This window comes from Gopherus evgoodei, chromosome 11, assembly GCF_007399415.2.
Source record: "Gopherus evgoodei ecotype Sinaloan lineage chromosome 11, rGopEvg1_v1.p, whole genome shotgun sequence".
NCBI classification, from domain to species: domain Eukaryota; kingdom Metazoa; phylum Chordata; order Testudines; family Testudinidae; genus Gopherus; species Gopherus evgoodei.
The window spans coordinates 34022874-34046320 of record NC_044332.1 but is presented as its reverse complement, the minus strand read 5'-3'; the positions used below and the strand labels follow the sequence as shown (position 1 = coordinate 34046320).

The 23447-nt window shown below is 41.2% G+C and overlaps 1 protein-coding gene across 4 annotated transcripts in view; it reads left to right on the top strand.

Annotated features, from left to right (window-relative positions):
- The first annotated feature begins 3617 nt into the window (after window positions 1-3617).
- The window catches only part of PPP1R1C (protein phosphatase 1 regulatory inhibitor subunit 1C), an 80993-nt gene continuing 61163 nt past the window's right edge, over window positions 3618-23447 (top strand). For all 4 annotated transcript variants that reach the window (XM_030580381.1, XM_030580380.1, XM_030580383.1 and 1 more), the window contains exons 1-2: window positions 3618-3853; window positions 6711-6771. In XM_030580381.1, the coding sequence (XP_030436241.1) occupies window positions 3773-3853; window positions 6711-6771 (142 nt within the window). In that variant the 5' untranslated portion in view covers window positions 3618-3772. The remainder of the gene's footprint in view (window positions 3854-6710; window positions 6772-23447) is intronic.

The following is a 23447-nucleotide window of genomic DNA, read 5'->3' as shown; positions in this document are numbered from 1 at the left end:
TTGAAAACCCCACTAAGGTCCATTTAAACTCCTAATTTATAACAAACACATTATGCTACAACATGCGATAAACCTAGATACTAAGAATAGGCTCAGAGAGAGGGAGCACTATACTGGAAAATTACAGAAGGGATGTGATAGGGAAAATGGCTATATCATATTTAGGTAAGAGGTTTGAGTCATTTAGATATTAATAATTTTGAGATGTGGTCAAAACCCCTAAAATGTACTGGACAAATTTACTTCACCAGGAGAGACGAACACAGACCTCAGGCTCTGTTGCTCACTTCTCCTTCAGTCTCACATATGTGATCGATTGGCCTTTTTTTAAAGTGAACAGAGAAATTGCCATACTGAATCAGACTGGTCTCCAGCAGTGGCCCCTATCAAATGTTAAAAGCAGCAAAGAATCCTGTGGCACTTTATAGATTAACAGACATTTTGGAGCATGAGCTTTCGTGGGTGAAAACTCACCTCGTCAGATGCATGTAGTGGAAATTTCCAGGGGCAAGTATATATATGCAAGCAAGCTAGAGATAATGAGATTAGTTCAATCAGGGAGGCTGAGGCCCTGTTCTAGCAGTTGAGGTGTGAAAACCAAGGGAGGAGAAACTGGTTTTGTAGTTGGCAAGCCATTCACAGTCTTTGTTTAATCCTGAGCTGATGGTGTCAAATTTGCAGATGAACTGAAGCTCAGCAGTTTCTCTTTGAAGTCTGGTCCTGAAGTTTTTCTGCTGCAGGATAGCCACCTTAAGTTCTACTATAGTGTGGCCAGGGAGGTTGAAGTGTTCTCCTACAGGTTTTTGTATATTGCCATTCCTCATATCTGATTTGTGTCCATTTATCCTTTTCCGTAGAGACTGTCCAGATCAGCCACACCATCACCGGTTCATTCACCTGCATGGTGAATGTGATCTAACCAGATCAGCCACACCATCACTGGTTCATTCACTTGCATGGTGAATGTGACCTAACCAGCTCAGCCACACCATCACCGGTTCATTCACCTGCATGTCCACCAATGTAATATATGCCATCATATGCCAGCAATGCCCCTCTGCTATGTACATCGGCCAAACTGGACAGTCTCTACGGAAAAGGATAAATGGACACAAATAATAAAGGACAATGTTGGCCCAAAACCACATGGGTACAAACTGGTCATCAATAAATTCAGGCTGGAAATTAGAAGAAGGTTTCTAGCCACCAGAGGAGTGAGGCTTAATAGATTCCAAGGCCAAATGGGACCATTGTGATTATCTGGTTTGGCCTCCTGTATAACACACATCATAGAACTTCCCAAAATAGAACAGTCTCCCTATACAAGTTTTGGGAGCAAACAATGTATTTAGTTTTAAGAAAGAAATGGACAAACTTATGAGTGGGATTGTTTGATGGGGTTGCTTGTGATGATAGGGGAAGGGCTCGGCAGCCCTGGGAACCCCTTCTCGTTCATGTCTGATATTCCTAAAACCTTATAATTCAGGGCTTCAGGGGTTGGCTTCAGGGGTTAGTGAGGAAGTTTTCCCCCCCAATGTATTCTGGTTTTTTTTTCTCCTTCCTATGAAGCATCAAGAGATGGCCACAGATGGAGATGGGGACACTAGATGGGGAGGACCAGAGCTCTGAGTGGAGTTTCTGCTGTCACTGTGAATTGCCTTGATTTCATTAACCTTCAAATCAACCACATATATTCTCGCCCCTATATTGTTTCTAAGGAACACATGCCTTCCTACCTAACAAATGTGGGTATTTGTCTATATAATAATAGCTAGCACTTATATAGCACTTTTCATCAGTAGATCTCAAAATACTTCACAATCTTTAATGTATGTATCCTCACAACAACACTGTGAGGAAGGGAAGTACTGTTATCCCCATTTTTTAAGATGGAAAACTGAAGCACGGAGAGACTAAGTGACTTGCCCAAGGTCATGCAAGAAGACTGTGGCAGAGCAGGGAATTGAACCCAGATATAAATTAATGCCCTAACCACTGGGCCCTCCATCATTACTTTCCTGCTTGAAGTAAAAATCCAAATACATGGCCACAGTATGCAGTTACTGCATTGTCACTTATATACATCTAAGCCAAACAGATGGTCCATTCCTGACTTTCTGATTTACGATTGTGTTTAAGGATAGTATGGTTTTTGGTTATTTCTAGTTCTGTTCGTATTTTCTTTATGTTCTAACTCTGCTCCAGTGAAATCAATAGTGACATGTCCATTGACTTACACGAGAATAGAGTTAGGCTAATGAAGCAAGCTTTTGAAAATTCCAGCCCTGGTGATAAAACCCGCTGTCACAGCTCCAACCACCTCTACATTTTGATGATGTTCAAATGAAGTTGAACCCTACAGCTTCCCCCATCTCTATTTCAGATCTGAATGCTGTTAAACTAGGGAAAAGTTTGCAGTACAGACCTACCTCTGGTTAAAAATGAAATTCCTTTAATCCTTGACTTGAACTAAATTGTTTCCTCCCTTCATCTTGCACAGTCACTCTCCTTCCTTATTCAAATCATTCACAGTCACTCCATGTACCTAATCTAACTGTTCTTCATTCATTCTCAAGCCCTAAACTACATTAATCTTCATCCTAGCTAAAGTTGTTCCAGTATATCTCTGTGCCTGTCTGTCTTCTTTAAACTGTTGTTCATTCCTCATCTCACTTGCTCTTTCTCCCTAGTTGGTGGCTACATGCCACAGGAGATGGACTGCATCATTTTCAGCTGCAGGCTCACCCCCCCTCCTTTGCTCCATGAACTGTCAGTGAGAGGCTCTGGCCATAGCTGCAGTTTTTAGTCCAGGAAACATTGCAACAGCTACAGCACACCTCCATTCAGAGGTCACGTAATCCAAGCAAAGCGGATAGCTCTGGTCACTGATTTCCGAATATGCTCCTCCTCTACTATTTTTGTATGCCGGTGAAATGCAGAGTAAAAACAAATTAGATTCACAAGGAATTATTATTGCTATTATTTATCAAGCTTCTGCTAGATGCAAGATGCTCTGTAAGCTTAGAGGAAAGCACAGTCGTTGCTCCAAAGTGCATACGGTCTGAAAGCTGAGATTGATAATATGGGGCTGGCCCACATAATCCATCAGCTAAAGGTTCAGGAACGAAGTGGAGCTGTCTATGTAGAATTATCACTGAAAAGCTTCCTGGGAGAAGCATGTTTTAAAGAGTGATGCACAAGAAGAGGGAGGCATTCTGTAACTACTATAAAAGAGATGAAATTATTGCTTCCTACCCAGCTCTACTGCTACCTCCACCCCTAAAATTGCAAAACTTCCCGATTTCTGTTCATCAATAATTAAGGGCCCATCAGCAATACTCAAAGGGAGCTTACGTTGCACTTTTGAGCAGTAATGTACCATGGATAGATCCTCTTTTTCAAATCCCAGGGCACCAGGCCATGCAAGGCTAGTATTGCATTTTCAATTAGCTTCTGAGTGAATGCTTGGCATATGTAGAAGTGACTTGGTACACAATTAGCTTATTGTTCCTTTCAGCTTTGTGCAGAGAGGATCTGAAGGATTGGAAGGGGCGGGGGGGGGGGGGAAGAGCCAGCCAGAGGCATCACTGTGGATATGGAATAAGGGATTGCTCAGCTCCTGCAGATTCACTTGCTAACTCGGGAGTTACAGCTGTTATTAGGAGGCATTCAGTGTGGCTTTAGGGAGTGTGCCAGGGGATAATCACTGAGTCGACTCTCAGATTTCTTGTAATCTGGGCTCTTTTCTCTTCTGAGTCTCCTCATCATTATTATGGAGCCAAACAGTCCTAAAAAGATCCAATTTGCTGTGCCATTATTTCAGAGTCAAATAGATCCTGAAGCAGCTGAACAGGTAAGGAAGACAGATATCTTTCACTACCTGAGGGACTGGGTGTGGGATGAGAATAGGTAATATTCATGGCCTAAATTCTTCTCCAGTTAACACTTGTGTAAATTTAGATTAAATCCATGGAAATCAATGTAGTTATGCTGGGACAGCCAATGTAACACGGCGCAGGATTTGTTCTGTTGTGAGAATGCACATTTTAACTCGCACAGGTTTTTCTAAGTATATATTAGCTGTCTGACTTTATTCTTTTAACATGTTTTGCACAAGAGATAAGCACACTTTATCTAAAGACATAATATCAAGCTGAATCAATATGGGAAAATTAGCTGAAATGTATTGTTACATATATACCAAAATATACATTTTATAATTTGTGTTGAAGGGAAATATCGCAGATCCTGGTTAAGAGATTGCCTGCTTGCAATTTATTTTGGTGTTGGAGCAACTCATTTAAATGCTGCAAGATAGTAACTTATTGAGTTATTCCCCCACATTTTAAGACTTCTAATACTGAATTCTTTACGTCACTGTTACTGTTTGCTAAGTATTTCATGCGTATGTATGTGGCTATATGTGTGACTATATATACATACACACATTCAGAAATATAGATATACTGTATGTATATATGACAGCTGAATCTGACTCACCTGTAAATTTATAAACTGTCCAATCCTGCATTTCTTACAGGCTGACCTCTTATTAGTTATACACACACACACATATATAGATGTGTAGAGCTACTTCTATATTTAAGGAATGATAACCATAAAATCTTAGAAGGCAGAGGTGGATAATACCTGTTAGTTGGTCTAGTCCATCAGTGTTACTATATCATTGTTCCCTGTTGTAAATTTACTGTTGTTTTGATACATCTAGTTTTAAATGATACCAAAGACGTAATAGGGCTTTGACAATTCCATTGTAGAGTGATGGCAGTGTAATCATTTACATCTGGAGGACAGACATCTTTTTCCTTATCTTCTGATGTAATGTCTCCTAAGAGGAGGCGGGCTTTGCCAGGAAGAGATGAGTTGTTGTTGGCGGCCATGGAGGAAGGGGAGATGAGGAAGGGGGGTACAGGCAAAGAACTTCCTGCAGCCTTCAACCTGTCCAGAGATGGTTTTACTAAAATATATTTATAATTTTGAGAATGATCCTTCTATTAACTTGAGTAAGACCTGGCCCACTACCTTTTGAAACCAATGAAAGTTATTGCCTTCAAGGACTGCAGAATTGGGTTAGTAATTAAATTCCTCTGGGCTGTAAAGTATTATGAACCAAGTTCTGTCCCACATTTATGGGAAGCCCTTTTGATCATGTTGCACTTTTTATTTATGGGCTAGGTGCCCTATAGTTTTATTTTAGATATTTGAAGAAATTACATCAATACAATCTGGAGTAACTGTCTGAACCTTATTGAGTAACTGTGGATTTCCTCCACTGAGAGTAGAATTGGGCCCTGGCTAGGTGCAGATGTTGCCTAAGCACTTAAAAAAGGGCCAACACATCGACAGAGAGATTGTCTCAAAATGGTGTCTGGGTTAAATATTCTTGAGCACACTATTATATTCTGCTGCATAAGTGCCAGGAGCCTGGGGGCTGTGATATAAAGTTTAGAAAAGCTTTCTTCCCAGATACGTCCATTATTAGAGACTATTCCAACATCATGTTAGTTAATTGTCTAATATTTCTACTGGATGTTAATAGAACCATAAAACCACAAGCGAGCTTGCGAAGATTTTAACTAAAAAGGAACCCATATTATGGCAATTCAGATTTAACTATATAAACAGCTGCAATATGCAGTATGCTTAAGAAATTTCCTTTTGGAAATATTAATATTAGTTTTTTGGGTTTTTTTAGTTGCTTGGAAATAGATTGATAGGATTTTTTTTTAATGTTCCTGTATTCACTGACATCATTTATCTAGTTGTTATTTCTTTGCTCTGCTTATATGCTTCACAGTCAGAGCAACGTCAGTGATAGAAAGAGAGATTTAAAAAAGAGATTTCAGTTAATCATTGCTGGTGATAACTGCGGTAGAGCTAGAAATCCATGTTCACATAGCAACCTAGCTTCTTACCCAGAAGTAGAGATAAGAGGTTATATTTTCCAAAGGACCTCAGACTGTGTCTACACTTGTGGTGGCAGGGTAGGTGTAGCTGCATAACACAGTGAAAAGCAGGCTTTGTCCACGTTGCAGTGTGTAACTACATGCGTCAGTGAAAAGCTCTGATGGGGAAGGCAGTGGGGAAAGGCTTGGCAGCTGCTGGAGCCTGTCCCTGCTGCCTTCCCCCTGCCAGAGCCTTTCCCCACTGCCTTTCCCTGCAGCGGGGAAAAACTCCAGCAGAAGGGATGCAGCAGGACACTACACTGCTCCAAATAACTGTGTGGATGGGAGAGTTATTGTTTGGAGAGTAGAGAGTCGTGCTGGGCACTTACCCACGGGGGTCAGGCCTGGCATACCTTTACTCTACTTGCCTAAGCAATGCCTCACCATCTACACTCTACTCATAGCCATGCCAATGGGGTATGTAGTGCCTGTACTCTACATGCTGCTGAAAGGAGTGTGCAGCATGGACATACTTTAAGTGACTCAGGTGACTTGGTCCTAAATCACATAGGGATTTTTGAAAATCCTGGCCAGTGACACTGATCCTGCAGTATGTTGTACCTGAATTGATTCTGATCATTATTACACTCACAGCTATTCAGACTACATTTTAAAAGCTGTTTTCCATGTGCTTACTTTTGCCATTTACATTGTTCAGTAAGACTCCTGACAACGTATTCTTTGTTTTGGATGTAGGGTAGCAGGTATGTTTAATGACTCTGCTTGGACCTGTGTTTTTCACAGATCAGGAAGAGAAGGCCCACACCAGCATCACTAGTTATTATGAATGAACACTCACCCTCAGGTAAGTAAAAATGTATCTTCTAAATCACAAGACTGATGTAGGGGAACAAAAGGCCTGTCTTCTGCAATATGAGTTTAGGAAATAAGTGTATTCAAAGAAAAGAAAATCAGCACTACGTTCATGGTGCTAAATGCCAGATCATGGGCCATACATCTGTTCACAGTAAAGACCTATGAATCTATACAAATCCCGGCCCCACTGGAGTCAATAGCATAACTCCCCTTGACTTCAGTAGGGCCAGCAATCCACCCTACATGTGACTCTCCTTGTTGCACATGGAATGAGAGCTCAGTTGTCTCTGTGGGTTGGGAGTGGTCCCAGCTGCCCCTTCCACACACTCTCCCCTTCACCAATGGGATGTTGGGGGGAATCTGTGGAGTTAAGTTAAACTAACAGAGTTCTTGATTCTCCAGTTCCTAGAGGAAACCAGGTCAGTTGCAGTGCAGAACTTAATAAAACTAGATACTTCCAGGTAGGAGGGCCATTCTCTAGTTCTCTGCTGAAGTATATAGTGTCTGTTCTCTCTCTGCTCTGACAAAAAAATCTTTGTGGAGCTTGTCCTCTCACCAAAGACTCCCCTCAGAAGTTTTCTTGGGAGAGTTGATGATTTGGGGCCAGGACATGCTTAATCACATACCTATGCCTCCACAAGGTTGCTAAAGCAAAACTGGAGTTTCTAGACCAAGCCATTTTGGAGACACAATGAGCTAAAGAAAGCACTAGAATTATTTTTAAAGAGTAAATCTCAGCAAAATCTTTGAAATATCAGAATTTAAAACTCTTTATCTGTTTTTATTTAACCAAACTTCCCTGAAAAATGGCCTTGGGATGAGAAGCAGCATGCACAATTTCAGGATGATTAGTTTCTTTTCTCCTCCGAGGTGGGGATTGAAAATCAAGCTTATAAGGGAGATCTGCCTAACTATGGAGAGATTAGTACCACTCCATAATAAAGGCCTGTCAATAGAATGAATGATCTAAGATTAGCTCAGTTTACTGTTACTGTGCCATTAATGTAATGCAGTTGACAAATTTCCCAATCAGTTTTCACTACTGCCCTTTTAAAAGCTTTTTTGAAAGGCTCCAGTCCATTTACAAAGGTTCATTTCCAATTTTCTATAAATGTAACTTTGCATTATTCCTGCTGACAAATTTTATGCTGCAATTTACAGATTAGTTTTATATAGGAGTGTGTTTAATTTTCCATTTAATGACAGAGGGCCCAGTTACCATCTTTGTGAACAATGAGTAGATCTTTACCCTGTAAGAAATCCCACTGATCTCAATAGAACTATCTGAGTGGTCTGAAACTACCTGACATGAATAAGGGTAGCAGAACTGGGCCCATGAGTAACATATATACAAGAAAAAGAAATAGTTCTCCTAAAAGTGATACCTTGCTTCTAGTGAGCTATAATTTACCTCCTGAAATGCCATTTCTGGAGATAACACTTTATGATTAAGTAGCAAATTAGTCCCAATATAAATAAAGATAATAACAGATCCTTTATACCAACTGGGATCATAAAGGCCATAGTTTTGGTCACTGGTTCTACGATCCACAGGATAGGGGAGCAAATAAGAACCTAACCAAAGATCAATGGGTATTCGCCTCTCTGGAAACACACAAATGAATTGGTGGGAAGGGTTTGTTAGACAAATTTCTAGGTGCATTAGTAAACATGGAATCATAAGAGTCTAGGGAAAAAAATGCTGGATCTATTTTCCCTTTTTGTGTTACCAGTCCCCTTTAATATTATTTCCTGTTTTAAATGGAGGGAAATTGCCTTGAGCACGTTTTAAAAATAATTCGGATTTGTTCTCATTGCCCTAATAGGTTGTTTGGTTTCTATACTTAGAACTAGTCTCTAAGGAAAAAAATTCTATCTCAGTTCTTTTAGGGTTCAATCTTTCAAGGTTCTGAGCACCTTCCGTTCCCATTAACATCAATGATAGTTGAGGGATGATCCTTCCACAGCTGTACACATAGGGATTAAAGCCAGAATATGTTGGCTGCACAGCTCATAGTAGTCACATGACAGAGAAGGATCTGGCTCTCAGTCTCTAACCTTTTCCTGACTCAGTGGCACACACCACATCAGGGTTGCTAGGCCTTAATTTAAAACAAACTCACCTTGACTGCTGTTCCATATTGCAGTTCTTTCTAAATAGACTCACATTTCCTTTTGTAAACAGAGCCCTGTTGCAGCACTAAATCAAAAACAAACAGAGAATAAAGACACCTCTCTGATTTACAGAAATTTTTACTGTAAACAAATTGGTGCATGCCTGTCATTTCTTTTCATATAATGCTTACAATCCAACTCCAAATAAATCATTTTTTATTACTATTTAGTACTGCAGCAAGTATCAGTGAAATTTTAACCATGCCATGGATAGAACATTGACACATGCAAATCATTGGTACACTTGGCTCAGTCTTTGGTTAAAGTAGGCAAGTATCTTATTTATTTCTGAATTTTTTGCAAAGTTAGAACTATTTTCAAAAATGAAGTCTTAAAGCTTTCCCAGAAACGGTATGTCTTGGTAAAATTGTGTGTGAGTGCATTTACATGTGAATGCTTGATATGTGCATGTGTATAGTGGTGTGTGTGCATACATGTATGATTTATGTGTGTGTATATATATATAGAGAGAGAGAGAGGGAAAGAGTTCTTATATATACGGATGTGAGTGTGTATATGTGCAATTGTACGTCCCCTCCCTCTTTATTTGTATATAGAAGCCTCACTATTTGGTTTGGAGGAAGGGTGTTTCTAAGGGTTAGGAGTTCAGATTTGGATGTGCTTTTAAAGATTGAGATGCCTCAACAAAGTTTATTCAGACTTTCAACCTCTTGAAAAAAATGAAGTAGAAGTCTTGTAAGAACGGGCTCTCCTGCACGATTTCTGGTGTATCTGCTCCCAGAGGCAGCTGATTAGAGCACAGCTTTTATGATATTTTGGCATGTCTTGTTGCAGCCCCTTCTGGAAACCAGAGACAAAACTTATTTTGAACCTTGACCAACTTTATAATAAATTCAATCTGAGTTGTGCTGTACAAATGGTTCAAGGTCAGAATGGCTTTTTCCTTTCCTGAGCCATTTCATCCATCCCTCATGTCTCCTACAAACTCCAGTACAAAACCAGGAGTCTATCTGCACTGACATAAGTAGAGGTCATCCTGCTTTCAGGATAAATAATTTTGAACTAATGGTAAGTTTCTCAGAAACTATAAGACAAGTCTGTTTGGCTTCCTAAACATTTACATCAAAGGAGACTGTGAACACCAGACCACACTAAATGATTTAAAGGCTGTTTGTGGATCTGGCTTCAAGAGATACACACAGCATAGGGGAACATTGATTGGTGTATTTTCCCCTGCACACAGTGTAGGAACCATCAGATGGCCACATATAACTGCAGTAATAATTTGCAAAGGAGAGGATTTAAATTCTCAATAGCTACAGAACTTCCTGTAGAGGACAAAACATCACTTTAAAAAAAAATGAAAGTTAAAAAAACCCACTCAGCATCATCTACATCCATCCTGGTGACATCTTTTTGATGGAGGGCATTCTGCCAATATTATGACTGTGGTAGGAAGTTACCAATAATAAATCCAAATTGACCTATAGCTTCAAAGGAGTTATGTTTTTCATTGACACCAGTTGAGGATCTGGCACATTATTGTATTTAATATGCATTTTAATGTATTCTTATTTTCAATTTTGGGATAAATGTGATGTTTATGAAAGCAAAGGACTAATGAAACTGGAGAGAGCTATGCACAATGTAGGCCATTCCTATGCAAAGTTTCCTTTGCTGCAATCAGAATTTTAGCCTCCAAAGTTTTCTCCTTTGTTGTATATTGTTTATTGTGTATGGTTGTAGTTAGATGTTTACAGCTGATAACAAAGTATTGGGTTTTTTTGCACAATATACTTTGAATGTCAGTATTATAATTATTCTTTTGGTTGCCTCTCTCCATAATTTTGAAACTCTGTTTAGATGTTCCACAGTCTACACAGGAGCAGGGTCCCTATGGTTGTAGTACATGGGAAATAACCACCCTGTCACAACTGGCTCTGTCCTCAGATCCACTTCCTCCCCTCCTTTCCCCACTTCAGAGAGTGTCTCTGTGGACAGCTTGGCTTCCTTGCAAGCTATCCCCATTAGTGTCTTCCCTCAATCCTGCTCTTTCCTTGCTAGTGAGGGGCTCCCGGAAGGGGGCTGGAGCGCTATGAGAATCACATCAGCTTAGGTTCAATGCACATTTAAGAGCCCAGGCTGACAATCTTTTATTGATTCTTAGTATTAATTATTTACCTTATTATTTTATTACTAAACATTGTATTCTTTCTTTGAAATACATTTTTAGCATAAAATTAATTAAAGAGAAAAAGGGAGCTATGGAGTATGCTACACTGAAAATAAAATGATAATGTCTAAGCAATTCAGGCCCTGATTCAGCTAAACTCTTCAGGAGGTGCCTAAGTGTTTCACTGAAGGGATAGGGATTTTAGTACTGTTTACAGTTAAACACACACTCAAGTACTTTGCTAAATTAGGGCCTCAGCTGAGATTAGGCACAGCTCTCTCGATTCTTCTTTGGGTATCTTGTGACAGTGTTGCTGAAAGCAACAGAAACCAGAACCTACCTTCCCTGTATACAATCTGCTTTAACAACCAGGGTATAATCATGAACTATTCTCTCCTTATCATGCCTGGGCTGCTAAAATGCAGAATAAATCACTGTCATTTGAAATGAAAATATACCAAAGCTGCATACTAGCAGAGTCTCATGTTGCAATGGCTCAGGAAAAAACTGATAACTAGGGGGGAAAAAATGGCTTTTCATGGCAAAACCATTTCAGATCACAGCTCAGATTTAAATATATTGAGATTCACTTTGATCAGAATATGCCGCCTATTTCTTTGTATGAACTGGCTTTGTCTCTGAGTCACTATAACATCAAATGATCTGCTGGCACAATCCATCCAGCTTGTGTCAAAAGTGTGTAGGGAGTTTGAAGCCATGCTAGGAATTGGGAATCCTACTGGATCTTAAAGCCTTCAACATAACTCTGAATATTTGGGTAAAAATCTCTCTTTCTAAACTCTGTTTTTGTTTCCTGTTTCTAAATCTTTTTTCCTCTGCTGCACTTCTGGGCTTCTTAGCCCTGCATATGAATGGTACTCAGGGCTCGAAATGAGGGAGTATGTAGTACCACAACATGCCAGCACCTCCTGTAACCTGTCATCTTGTTCTCTAGAACCTTTGTTTTCATTTAAAAGCAAACATAAGTCTGTGTTTCTGATTGTTGCAAAGATAACTTCAGAAATGTGAACCAAGAGCAAACCCATGTAACTGTGTCTGCCTGAGTTTTCAGAGAGTCTGAAACAATAGCTCTGAGGTGTGGGGGAAAAAACCCATTCATCTCAGTAGATGTTAAATCAGAGGCCAGTGATGATACTTTACATGTCAACATTGGTAACTATTTCACTGCTCATCAAAGTGTGTAAGAAAGTGAAGGAGTGTACTGTACTACTCTGAAGATGCATGTCATTTACTCTGAGTGACAACTCAACTCATTTTGGCATCAGGAGTGACTTGGGTTTGGGAAAACACTAGAACTTATTGGCTCAATCAAGAAGGAGCCAAGCAGAGCCCAACAAGACATCTGAGCCCCAGCAAAGGGAAACCACACCTGAGGAGCCAAGCAGAGCTCTTGGGTATATTTTAACTTCTCACAGGGCGTCTGAAAGCCCAGGAGGCTAGCAGAGTCCAGCTGAGGACCTGTTATTATATTATGAACATCTGCGCAATCTACTGATAGAGATGTCTCACTTTTGCTTCCAAAATAGGTGGCGTTAATTTTGTGGGTGGAACTTGCAAGAATACTTCTACATTATTCCTTTTTTTCCAATATGACCCCTGATGCTAATTCCTAGGAATGGACAGACCTCAATCCAGTTTCTCTGGCAAAGTCCCATTTGTCACATACGGAAGTCTGGGAACTGTTATCTGATGAGTCACTAAAAATATGCACTATATCCCAAATGTCCCAGCAAAAACAATTGGTCTGCTGGGCTAAATTAGGTCACATTCTGAGAACTGTGTATAAAGCAACCAGTCCCCCACTCGTATAAAGGGATCACCCTCTACTCCATAACCATGGGAGCCTCAGTCCAGGCCCATCTCTCCCTCACACTGAAAATGCTGGTTAATGGTGTAACATTATAGCTATTGTGACTCCTCTGCAAAGGGCTGAGTTCCCTGTCCCTCTAGAGTAGCTCTGCATGTTCCATCCATCTGCTAAGAACTTTTCAGAATAGAAGCTAGCTACCAGAGTGGGTAGAGAAGTGAATTTTTTCCCTTGTGACAATTTTTTTTTATTTTTGTCTGAATTTGTGTGTGGTAGTGGTGGTGGTTTTGTGAGTTAACGTCTGTCGGGCCTTAGCCAGCTTCTCCGTCAGATGGCCCCTTTCCCTCAATTAATTCTCAGGTTGAGCACACTAAGCAGGCCAGCCTTCCCCTGCTGGTGTCTGCCCTGCTATGAGGAAGGAGGCAGCATATATGATGGTCCCCTTCTCTCAGATCACCCCCAATTGGCTGAGTGAGAGAGGAGCCTTGCCTCACCCATTCTGCAAGGCTTCTGGCCCTAGGCTCTTAAAGACATAGTGATCAGCTTTCCTCCCAGCACTGTTCATTCCTGAACAACTTTATCTCTACCAATATCTCCTAGGTCCATGTATATATATCAGATCTTTCAAAATCTTAAAGGGCCGTACCACATGACGGGGTGGGCTGATCCCAAGGCTACCCTTAATGGACAGACTACCCCATCACACCTACCTATTACAAGAAATGGACTAATATTTATTGGATTACACATTTTAATAAGTGGATTTAGTTTGTCTAATTCAGCTTAAATTTCATCTTAGACAAATATATAGCAGTAAATAAGAACTGTATCAGGTGCCCTGTGGGAGACATCATGTATATTTGTATGCAGTTATAAGGCCAGTCCTACAGTCCTTATTCAGGTAAAACTCTCACTGAAACCTAAATAAAGACTGAAATCTAGGGCCCACAATTTGTGCTCTGAGATATTTTTCAAATGTATGCAATGTTGCTGTAGCTGTGTGGGTCCCAGGATATTGGAGTGGGAGGTGGGTGAGGGAATATCTTGTATTGGACCAACTTCTGTTGGTGAGAGAGAGAAGCTTTTGAGCTTACCCAGCATTAGACTTCTGGCTGCCTAGGCCCTAACTGCTCACTGTTCAGGAAGCTGAAAGTGAGTAAGCCAATAACAGCTGTTTTCAATTGCAAATCTGAGCTTCTAACTTGGTTATAAAATACTCAGAAAAGCAGTAAATCACTAAAAACTGACATTCACAACTACTGTTTACCTAATTTTTTTAAGTCAGAGCAATTGGCTTTGCTCCATGCTATGTATGAATACCATTTAAGTTGGCTCTGCTTTCAGTTTAACTCTGTGACTTGAGGAACAGATGAAAAGAGCAATGAAAATGAACAGTCCCCCCCTCCCCTGCTAATAGTGGTGCAGCTCCAATCATGTTAGCAATACTAGGAGCGCTGGTACAGATACGACATTGGCAACCACTGTTTTAGCAGGGCTGGATGACACAGTGACATTGATGAAAACAAGAGAAGAACAAATGTATGTCAAAGGGATTTTCAGAATCAAGAAGCAAAATCCTACAGTTGAGATAAATATCCTACCGTTAGTGCACTTGTATAGCTACTTCTAATAGGATCAAAATGTTCACAGTGGTAAAACATCCCATTTCTCCATCTATGTACTAGATGACAGCTTGTGTTCAGATTACTTACCTGACCCTTATACTATGCTAGGCTTTGTTAAGCAAGTAATCAGTGGGATAACTCATAGAGGAAGACCCAATTCAATGTAAGGGTGACAGAATCTGGCTCTTACAAAACAGCTCAGCGATGCTTTCCAACAAATTCAGGAAAGCTGCATTTGAGCTGGGTTTAGTACAGCCCAGAAAGGAAATATTTCTAAACAGCTAACATGTTCCAAACATTAGCGACAAAGTGCAGGCATGAAAAGCTTTCTCTTTGCTGAGTACTTGTGCAAAAGCAGACACTCCCAGAGTTACATGTGCAGGAAGTACATTCAATCTTTTGATGAGAGTGAGGATTTTATACTTCTGGCACATTTTCTGCTCGGTGACAAACACAGGGAGGTGATTTGCATTTGGGATGAGTAAGCCACGGCAGCAGTTGAATTTTGGACCATCTTAGAGGGGCTCAGATACCATGGTGCTGGGTGCAGTGTAAGTAGCTGCTAGTTAAGTAAGATATTACAGAAGATATTTTTAATGTCCCCCTTTGCTGATCTCAGGAGTGGATTTAACCTTCAAGAATTTTGCAGTCACAGGGCCTGACCCAACTCCTATTGAGCTCAATGGAATTTGAGTCTGACCCTCAAAGCATTGCCTGGGTGTTTGCCAGGAAGTATATGCAATGACAAGTTGAAATAAAGACAGGGGCTAGCTGAGCTCTAATGCTTCAGTGATGGCTTCTGTAGAAGTGAAGTTTGACATCTCAGCAGGGCTACCTCTCTGAAAGCAAAAGTAAGTGGGTCCCCCTCACCCTTCAATATTTGTATAGAGTTTTGTCAAATGTAATTACCCAATGGCTGGCTGGCTGGCTGGCTGCTTGTGGAAGCTTTAGTGCCTCTTACTGACTTATCCTCAATTTAAATTTTTAGCCTGTAATTTACTTATCTTTCTTAGTAATTGGGTGAGGGAAACTCCAATACCTCCATATTATTCCTTGAGATCACAAATGGATTAGTTTGGAATGTAAACATTCACCAGAAACATGGCTTTTTAGCCTTCACAGAACACGTATCATTGGGTTCATTATTTATATAGTCCTCAAAGTCTGCTGTTTGTGCTGAAGGTGAAAAGGAGACCAGGGCCTCAGATCCTCAGCTGCATCACAGCCACTTTGCACAACTCCAGTGCCACAACTAGCAGCTTAACTGGCCCAGGAAGGAGCCCTGTATAGAGGTATCCTTGAAGGGCATAAAGCCAGTTTAATGCCTCCTATGCCACAACCCTCCTTGAAGCTGATGTACAGGGCATGGCGGGTAGCTGCTGTAACAGTCACAGGTAGCCTTTGCCTTTGCAGTCACAGGTAGCCAGTATACAGGAAAGCAGCCTTCAGCTTTCTCTAACTTGCATGGGGGGCTGGCTCAGCACATAGCCCAGAGATAGCTTAATGCTGCCTTTTCACTCCTCTCCTGAGATGCACTGTGTGCCTCTGCCGAGCTGAGGCTTAGGGCCCAGATCTTAGCCTAAAAGAGGTTCTAGTCTAAGTTCCTGAACCTTGCTGGGTATACAACACAATATCTCTGCTGAGAAGTGACATGCCCTCAAGTCATCACTGGGCCTGTATAAAACTGGGGCATTGATAGGAGAGAGTGAAACAAATGATGCATACATGCAAAAGATTATGGTAGACCTTACTGCTTCATGTAACTCCTACTGCACTACATGATCTGATGGTAACTAGAGGCCATATTTCTTATCAGTTCTATAATGCTGGTGTCCATTCCATGCCATGTCCCAGGGTACAGGAATGCCTTACTCATAGACTCATAGACTCTAGGACTGGAAGGGACCTCGAGAGGTCATCGAGTCCAGTCCCCTGCCCTCATGGCAGGACCAAATACTGTATAGATCATACCTAATAGACATTTATCTAACCTACTCTTAAATATCTCCAGAGATGGAGATTCCACAACTTCCCTAGGCAATCTATTCCAATGTTTAACTACCCTGACAGTTAGGAACTTTTTCCTAATGTCCAACCTAAATCTCCCTTGCTGCAGTTTAAGCCCATTGCTTCTTGTTCTATCATTGGAGGCTAAGGTGAACAAGTTTTCTCCCTCCTCCTGATGACACCCTTTTAGATACCTGAAAACTGCTATCATGTCCCCTCTCAGTCTTCTCTTTTCCAAACTAAACAAACCCAATTCCTTCAGCCTTCCTTCATAGGTCATGTTCTCAAGACCTTTAATCATTCTTGTTGCTCTTCTCTGGACCCTCTCCAATTTCTCCACATCTTTCTTGAAATGCAGTGCCCAGAACTGGACACAATACTCCAGTTGAGGCCTAACCAGCGCAGAGTAAAGCAGAAGAATGACTTCTCATGTCTTGTTTACAACACACCTGTTAATGCATCCCAGAATCACGTTTGCTTTTTTTGCAACAGTATCACACTGTTGACTCATATTAAGCTTGTGGTCCACTATGACCCCTAGGTCTCTTTCTGCCATACTCCTTCCTAGACAGTCTCTTCCCATTCTGTATCTGTGAAACTGATTGTTCCTTCCTAAGTGGAGCACTTTGCATTTATCTTTATTGAACTTCATCCTGTTTACCTCAGACCATTTCTCCAATTTGTCCAGATCATTTTGAATTTTGACCCTGTCCTCCAAAGCAGTTGCAATCCCTCCCAGTTTGGTATCGTCCGCAAACTTAATAAGCGTACTTTCTATGCCAACATCTAAAGCGTTGATGAAGATATTGAACAGAGCCGGTCCCAAAACAGACCCCTGCGGAAGCCCACTTGTTATACCTTTCCAGCAGGATTGGGAGCCATTAATAACTACTCTCTGAGTACGGTTATCCAGCCAGTTATGCACCCACCTTATAGCAGCCCCATCTAAATTGTACTTTCCTAGTTTATCTATAAGAATATCATGCGAGACCATATCAAATGCCTTACTAAAGTCTAGGTATATCACATCCACCGCTTCTCCCTTATCCACAAGGCTCGTTATCCTATCAAGGAATGCTATCAGATTAGTTTGACACGATTTGTTCTTTACAAATCCATGCTGGCTATTCCCTATCACCTTACCACCTTCCAAGTGTTTGCAGATGATTTCTTTAATTACCTGCTCCATTATCTTCCCTGGCACAGAAGTTAAACTAACTGATCTGTAGTTTCCTGGGTTGTTTTTATTTCCCTTTTTATAGATGGGCACTATATTTGCCCTTTTCCAGTCTTCTGGAATCTCCCCCGTCTCCCATGATTTCCCAAAGATAATAGCTAGAGGCTCAGATACCTCCTCTATTAACTCCTTGAGTATTCTAGGATGCATTTCATCAGGCCCCGGTGACTTGCAGGCATCTAACTTTTCTAAGTGATTTTTTACTTGCTCTTTTTTTATTTTATCTTCTAAACCTACCCTCTTCCCGTAAGCATTCACTATATTGGACATTCCTTCAGTCTTCTCAGTGAAGGCCGAAACAAAGAAGTCATTAAGCATCTCTGCCATTTCCAAGTCTCCCGTTACTGTTTCCCCCTCCTCACTGAGCAGTGGGCCTACCCTGTCCTTGGTCTTCCTCTTGCTTCTAATGTATTGATAAAAAGTAGTCTTGTTTCCCTTTATTCCCATAGCTAGTTTGAGCTCATTTTGTGGCTTTGCCTTTCTAATCTTGCCTCTGCATTCCAGTGTTATTTGCCTATATTCGTCCTTTGTAATCTGACCTAGTTTCCATTTTTTATATGACGCCTTTTTATTTTGTAGGTCACGCAAGATCTCGTGGTTAAGCCAAGGTGGTCTTTTGCCACATTTTCTATCTTTCCTAACCATCGGAATAGCTTGCTTTTGGGCCCTTTGAAAAACTGCCAACTCTCCTCAGTTGTTTTTCCCCTCAGTCTTGATTCCCATGAGACCTTGCCTATCAGCTCTCTGAGCTTACCAAAATCCGCCTTCCTGAAATCCATTGTCTCTATTTTGCTGTACTCCCTTCTACCCTTCCTTAGAATTGCAAACTCTATGATTTCATGATCACTTTCACCCAAGCTTCCTTCTACTTTCAAATACTGTAGCACTGAACTCTGACAGAATATCTGTGGAGGCCCTTCCCTTGAGTACAGACGTTCAGAGGAGGATCCTCCAACAACATGCTCCAGTAGAAAACCAAACACATGCTCCTTGCGCCGAGCATGCACACTCCTCCGTAGCTCTCATCCCCCTCAACCAGGCCTTGAACACCCTTTGAACACCAGCTTTTCTTGAATACAATCTAAAGGCCAAACCCTGAGAGATGCTGAACACCTACAACTCCCACCAACTGCAGTGAGTGTGCAAGTACCTAGCACCTCTCAGGATTGATCCCTTCATGTGTCACTGAAAAAGAAAGTAATAAATATTAGAGCTATTCACACTCCTATATCTAGTGACCTCTCCTGGCTGATTCAGACCCTTCCCATATGCAAAATCATGCTACAAAGTGTGGCCTAATTTGTTCTCACAACCGTAATACAGGTCTCTGTGTGTCTTGTAACTTCAAGAAGAAAGCATGTGATTTATTTTTCTGTTTATTTTTAATCAGTCCCCATCAGTTAAGTCATCTCAACCTCACACAGCCATGAAATATGGGATCTCGGCAATAGTTCAAAGACTATTGGAGATAGAAAGGAGGACAGATCTTTGCGGGGGGCCAAAGCCCATGTGATACATTGAAGTCAAGGAGCTCACCTGCTGTACCCCAAGTTTGAGTAACAGAAAGCAAGTTTGGACCCTAAAGCAGTTATAACTAATGTGACTAACAAACACTGGACAAAGCTGGAGGTGGATATTCAATTGTTATATGCAGTTTGGAATCTCATTGTTAGTTTTATAACTCACCGGATATGAGAAAGGAAACAATATCTCATGACATAGGCAAGTAGCTTACACTCTGAATTTGCAAATTGTGAAATATACAATATACTTTCAGTGAATATTTGAGCTCAAATACTTTTTGAAAGTGTTTATGTTGTTAAAGCTGGACTGATTGGGGATGAACACAAAAAGATGGGGAGCATGGGCCAATCAGAATTCACTTCTTAATCTAGATGAGCATCCATGGACATTTTTATCACTATTTGCTTACTTGTAATGATTAACTAAAGCTTATACTAGCAATCAAAATTTTGTCATGGGAACAGTTTTCATGACACGTGACACTTTTTAACCTGCTTTTTGACCGTGGTAGCTGGATGTAGTCATTAACTGTGTAGTCCAACACTCCCACCCCCAAACCAAAAACTATAACAAAAGTAGACATGAACTCAAACCAGCCCCCAGCTCTGAAAAATGTTTGCAGTCAATGGAGAGGGGAAGTCTGGAATCCAAGCCTATTTCTGAATCCAAATTGCAAACTATGTAAAGGGCTGACCCAAACCCTCAGATACAATATACACTTTTGGGTGCTATCGTGCAGATCTGAAATTTCTGTTTCTGGTAAGTGCCGTGACGCTATCTGTTCACACTTTGATTGGCTTCAACGCAAATGGAACTATCGGCAAGTAAAGGAAATAATTTTAGAAATGAACCTTGTACCCTTCGTTTATTTTCCTCAATCTTATACAACAGCACCATAGAAACAGCCTTCTTCAATCCTAGGGGATTATTTGCATGCCATTTTTTAATATATATGGCTTCATATTACAAATCTCCAGCTGCTTTATAATTTACTGTCAGGGACTGATGATCTTTGACTATTTATTTCTGTTATCATCTGGGTGCATTATTAACATGACTAATAGCAATGTCATTTCAGAGAGATAACAGTAGCATGCACAGTGACAGAACTGTGTAAGGGTGAGAAAGTTACTTTGATAACAACCATTCACCTCTTTATCCTCAGAAAGTTTAATATTTTGTCCCAAGATCCTAGGAGATATATACTCAGCTGGACTGTGTCATCAGTTTCTAGGTGGAACTCCTAATTGATTTCAAAGGGGACTTCTACTAAAAAAAAAAGGGGAAGGTACAATATGGCCTACCTGTAACTAGCTAGCTTTTCTAATCAAAGTATTTGTATTATATTTAGTGCGTAACTAGGCACCACAGATACCATGGTGACAAGTGCAGAATAAAACCAGAGATAGGTAGATAATGTGGATAAATGACCAGCTTTTAGCATTAACCTTGTTGTATTCAGAAGACACCTATTTTGTACTTTAGGCATCAGTCATGACAGATCCATTTGTGGAGCTTCCTGAGAGAAAGCTTGTGTTTCTATATACATTAACAGTACTTGAAGCTAGGCTTTGAAATAAATGGAGAGTAGAAATATAATACAGCTGAATTAAATTCGGAGACTCTGGACAAAAATGTAAAATTGCGTGATGATAAAACTTGCCATCAGCTATACAGGACCAGATGCTTGACTGTGACTGAGGAATGCAGAGTGCAACTCAGGAGGTGATGGGGTGCATATGCAAAGATGGTGTATTATTGACCTTTGCACACCCTGATCCTGCACTGGCTGTAACCTGGTCTGGTCTCCCAGTGCAAATTTGAGCAGCCTGGATGCTAGGACACAACACTATGCCAGTCAAGCCTCTATCTGCCATGTTCAGGGCTGCTTTGGAGCAAGGTTAGGGTTAGATACTGCTCCGATTTCCACCCCCAGCTGTTCGCACATCTACTCCAGTATTCTTTTACTGCAAATAGCTTCAGAATTGGAAACAATAGAACAGAAATGTGACGAAGACTGCCCAAAGGTTCTGTGATTTCCCTTCTTTTGTGTTTTCATTAATGTTTGGAATGCACCCATACTATAACTAATCAACAAGTGCCTCACTATTCTAGAGCTTACCTTACCAAAATGTATTTTTGACAGGATGTAAGTGGTGCTAGGAAGCTTAATGTGCTTTCAGGAAGACATGTTATTGAGGACCATATTCCCCACTCTGTTATTACAAGCAGAGAAGAGGTAGGCTCAACAGAACCTTCTAGGGAGGACCTAGTCAGGGGAAGAGTCAAATAAGGCAGGGAGCTCCATGATACATTCCACTCTTACCCTGATACTGTGGAAGCCTCTCAGTAGGAACTGTTCGGTGACATAAGAAAGACTGCTTCAGCATGTTGCAAGCATTGCTTGTGAACCTTGCTGAGGTCCTGTCACTTAGTATATGTCTGCGCTGCCACAGAGGTGTTATTGCAGCTTTGGGTAGGTAAACCCACGTTAGCTTTAATCTAACTAATGTGGATAAAAATAGCAGTGAAGATGTGATAGCATGGGCTTCAGTTAGGACTGTACAAGCACGCCAAGGACACTGGACACATACTCACACAGCTGTTAGCCTGCGCTGAAGTCTGTGCTGCTGCATCTTTACTGCTGTTTTTGTGTGAAGAGGTTGGCTGATGGAGTCACAGCACTATTGATCCGACCTTTCTCTAGGCCTGGCTAAGCCCAGCCTGTAGATACATCTCTTTGGGAGTGCAGATGGAGCTCTCGTGGGTGTAGTTCAATAGCATTCTGGGGATGAGGATTCAATGAGCAAGAGATCTATACCAATCCTGTTGTCTGTTGGCACTTTCTGAATCCCTGGAAAGGCCATGGAGAAAGGATTTGTTGAATACTTTTAGGAAAGTAGGGAGGTTGTTTGTCTAGTCAGTAGGCCTAGTGGTCTGGGCCTCCGACTCTAGTCTCTCTTTCAGTTCAATGTGTTCTAGAACTACTGGACGGAGTCTATCTGGGTTGGCTTCCTTGCCAGTAACTCATAGTCCTGCCTGTCCCAGGGCTAGGAGTAGGAGAATCTGGGATGGGTAGGGGGACCAGGTCCTCCTGCTCCATCGGGTCACAGTCCAGGGCTCTGAAAGTGAAACAGCATGTGATAGCCTGGGTTCAGCCCACCTCCTGCTCACCTTCCCCTGGGCCACTGCCTACCACACCTGATGCGTCCATGTGGGGCATGCCTGCCATTGGGTAGAGTCTTCTGCTTCACATTCCCACAATCTAGGGGCTGATGCAGGTGTCCTTTTGGTGTTCCTTACACGGTTCTTCTTCCCCTCCTGCTGCAGCGCTACTAAAGGAAATGGCTTCTCTTTCCCCATCTTGCCTGTACTGCTGGAGTTCTTGTTATATTGACCTTTTCCCCAGGAACATGCTTGGCAGTGTCTGAGGGGAGGAACTTTCCTTGCCCAGTACTGCTCCAACCCTTCCCCATCTCAGCCTTAATGCGGGGTCTGTAAACTCCATCACAGGACACTAGAATCTTTTGCTGGTTATATCTTGCAAAAATATATATTGTACAATTTCCATAGGGTTTGTCTTGAAGCCATCTATTGATGTCACTAAATATTTTTAAATCTATTCATTATTGGAATGGTGGGAGCTACTTCTTGATGATCTGGAAATTGATCTAGGAAAACATAAACCATGGGCCACCTTGATTACATCAAACTCATTAGCACTACAAAAGTGATTTTTCCTTCCTTCTTGTCAACTGTTGAGAATAGCCCACTTCCACCTTAATTGAATTGGCTCATTAGCACTGACCCTCCACTTGGGAAGGCAACTCCCATCTTTTCATATGCTGTCTATTTATACCCTACTGTATTTTCCACTCCATGCATTCGATGAAGTGGGCTGTGGCCCACAAAAACTTATGCCCAAATAAATTTATTAGTCTATGGTGCCACAAGGACTCCTTGTTGTTTTTGCTGATACAGATTAACACGGCTACCACTCTGTAACCTGTAAACCATCCTGAATCTCAACCCAAATCTTAAAAATCTTGACCCAGACATTCTGAGGTTCATCAAACATTAATTTTGATCATCTTCATGTAACACACAGTAGGCCGCAGAGATATATGAGATATAT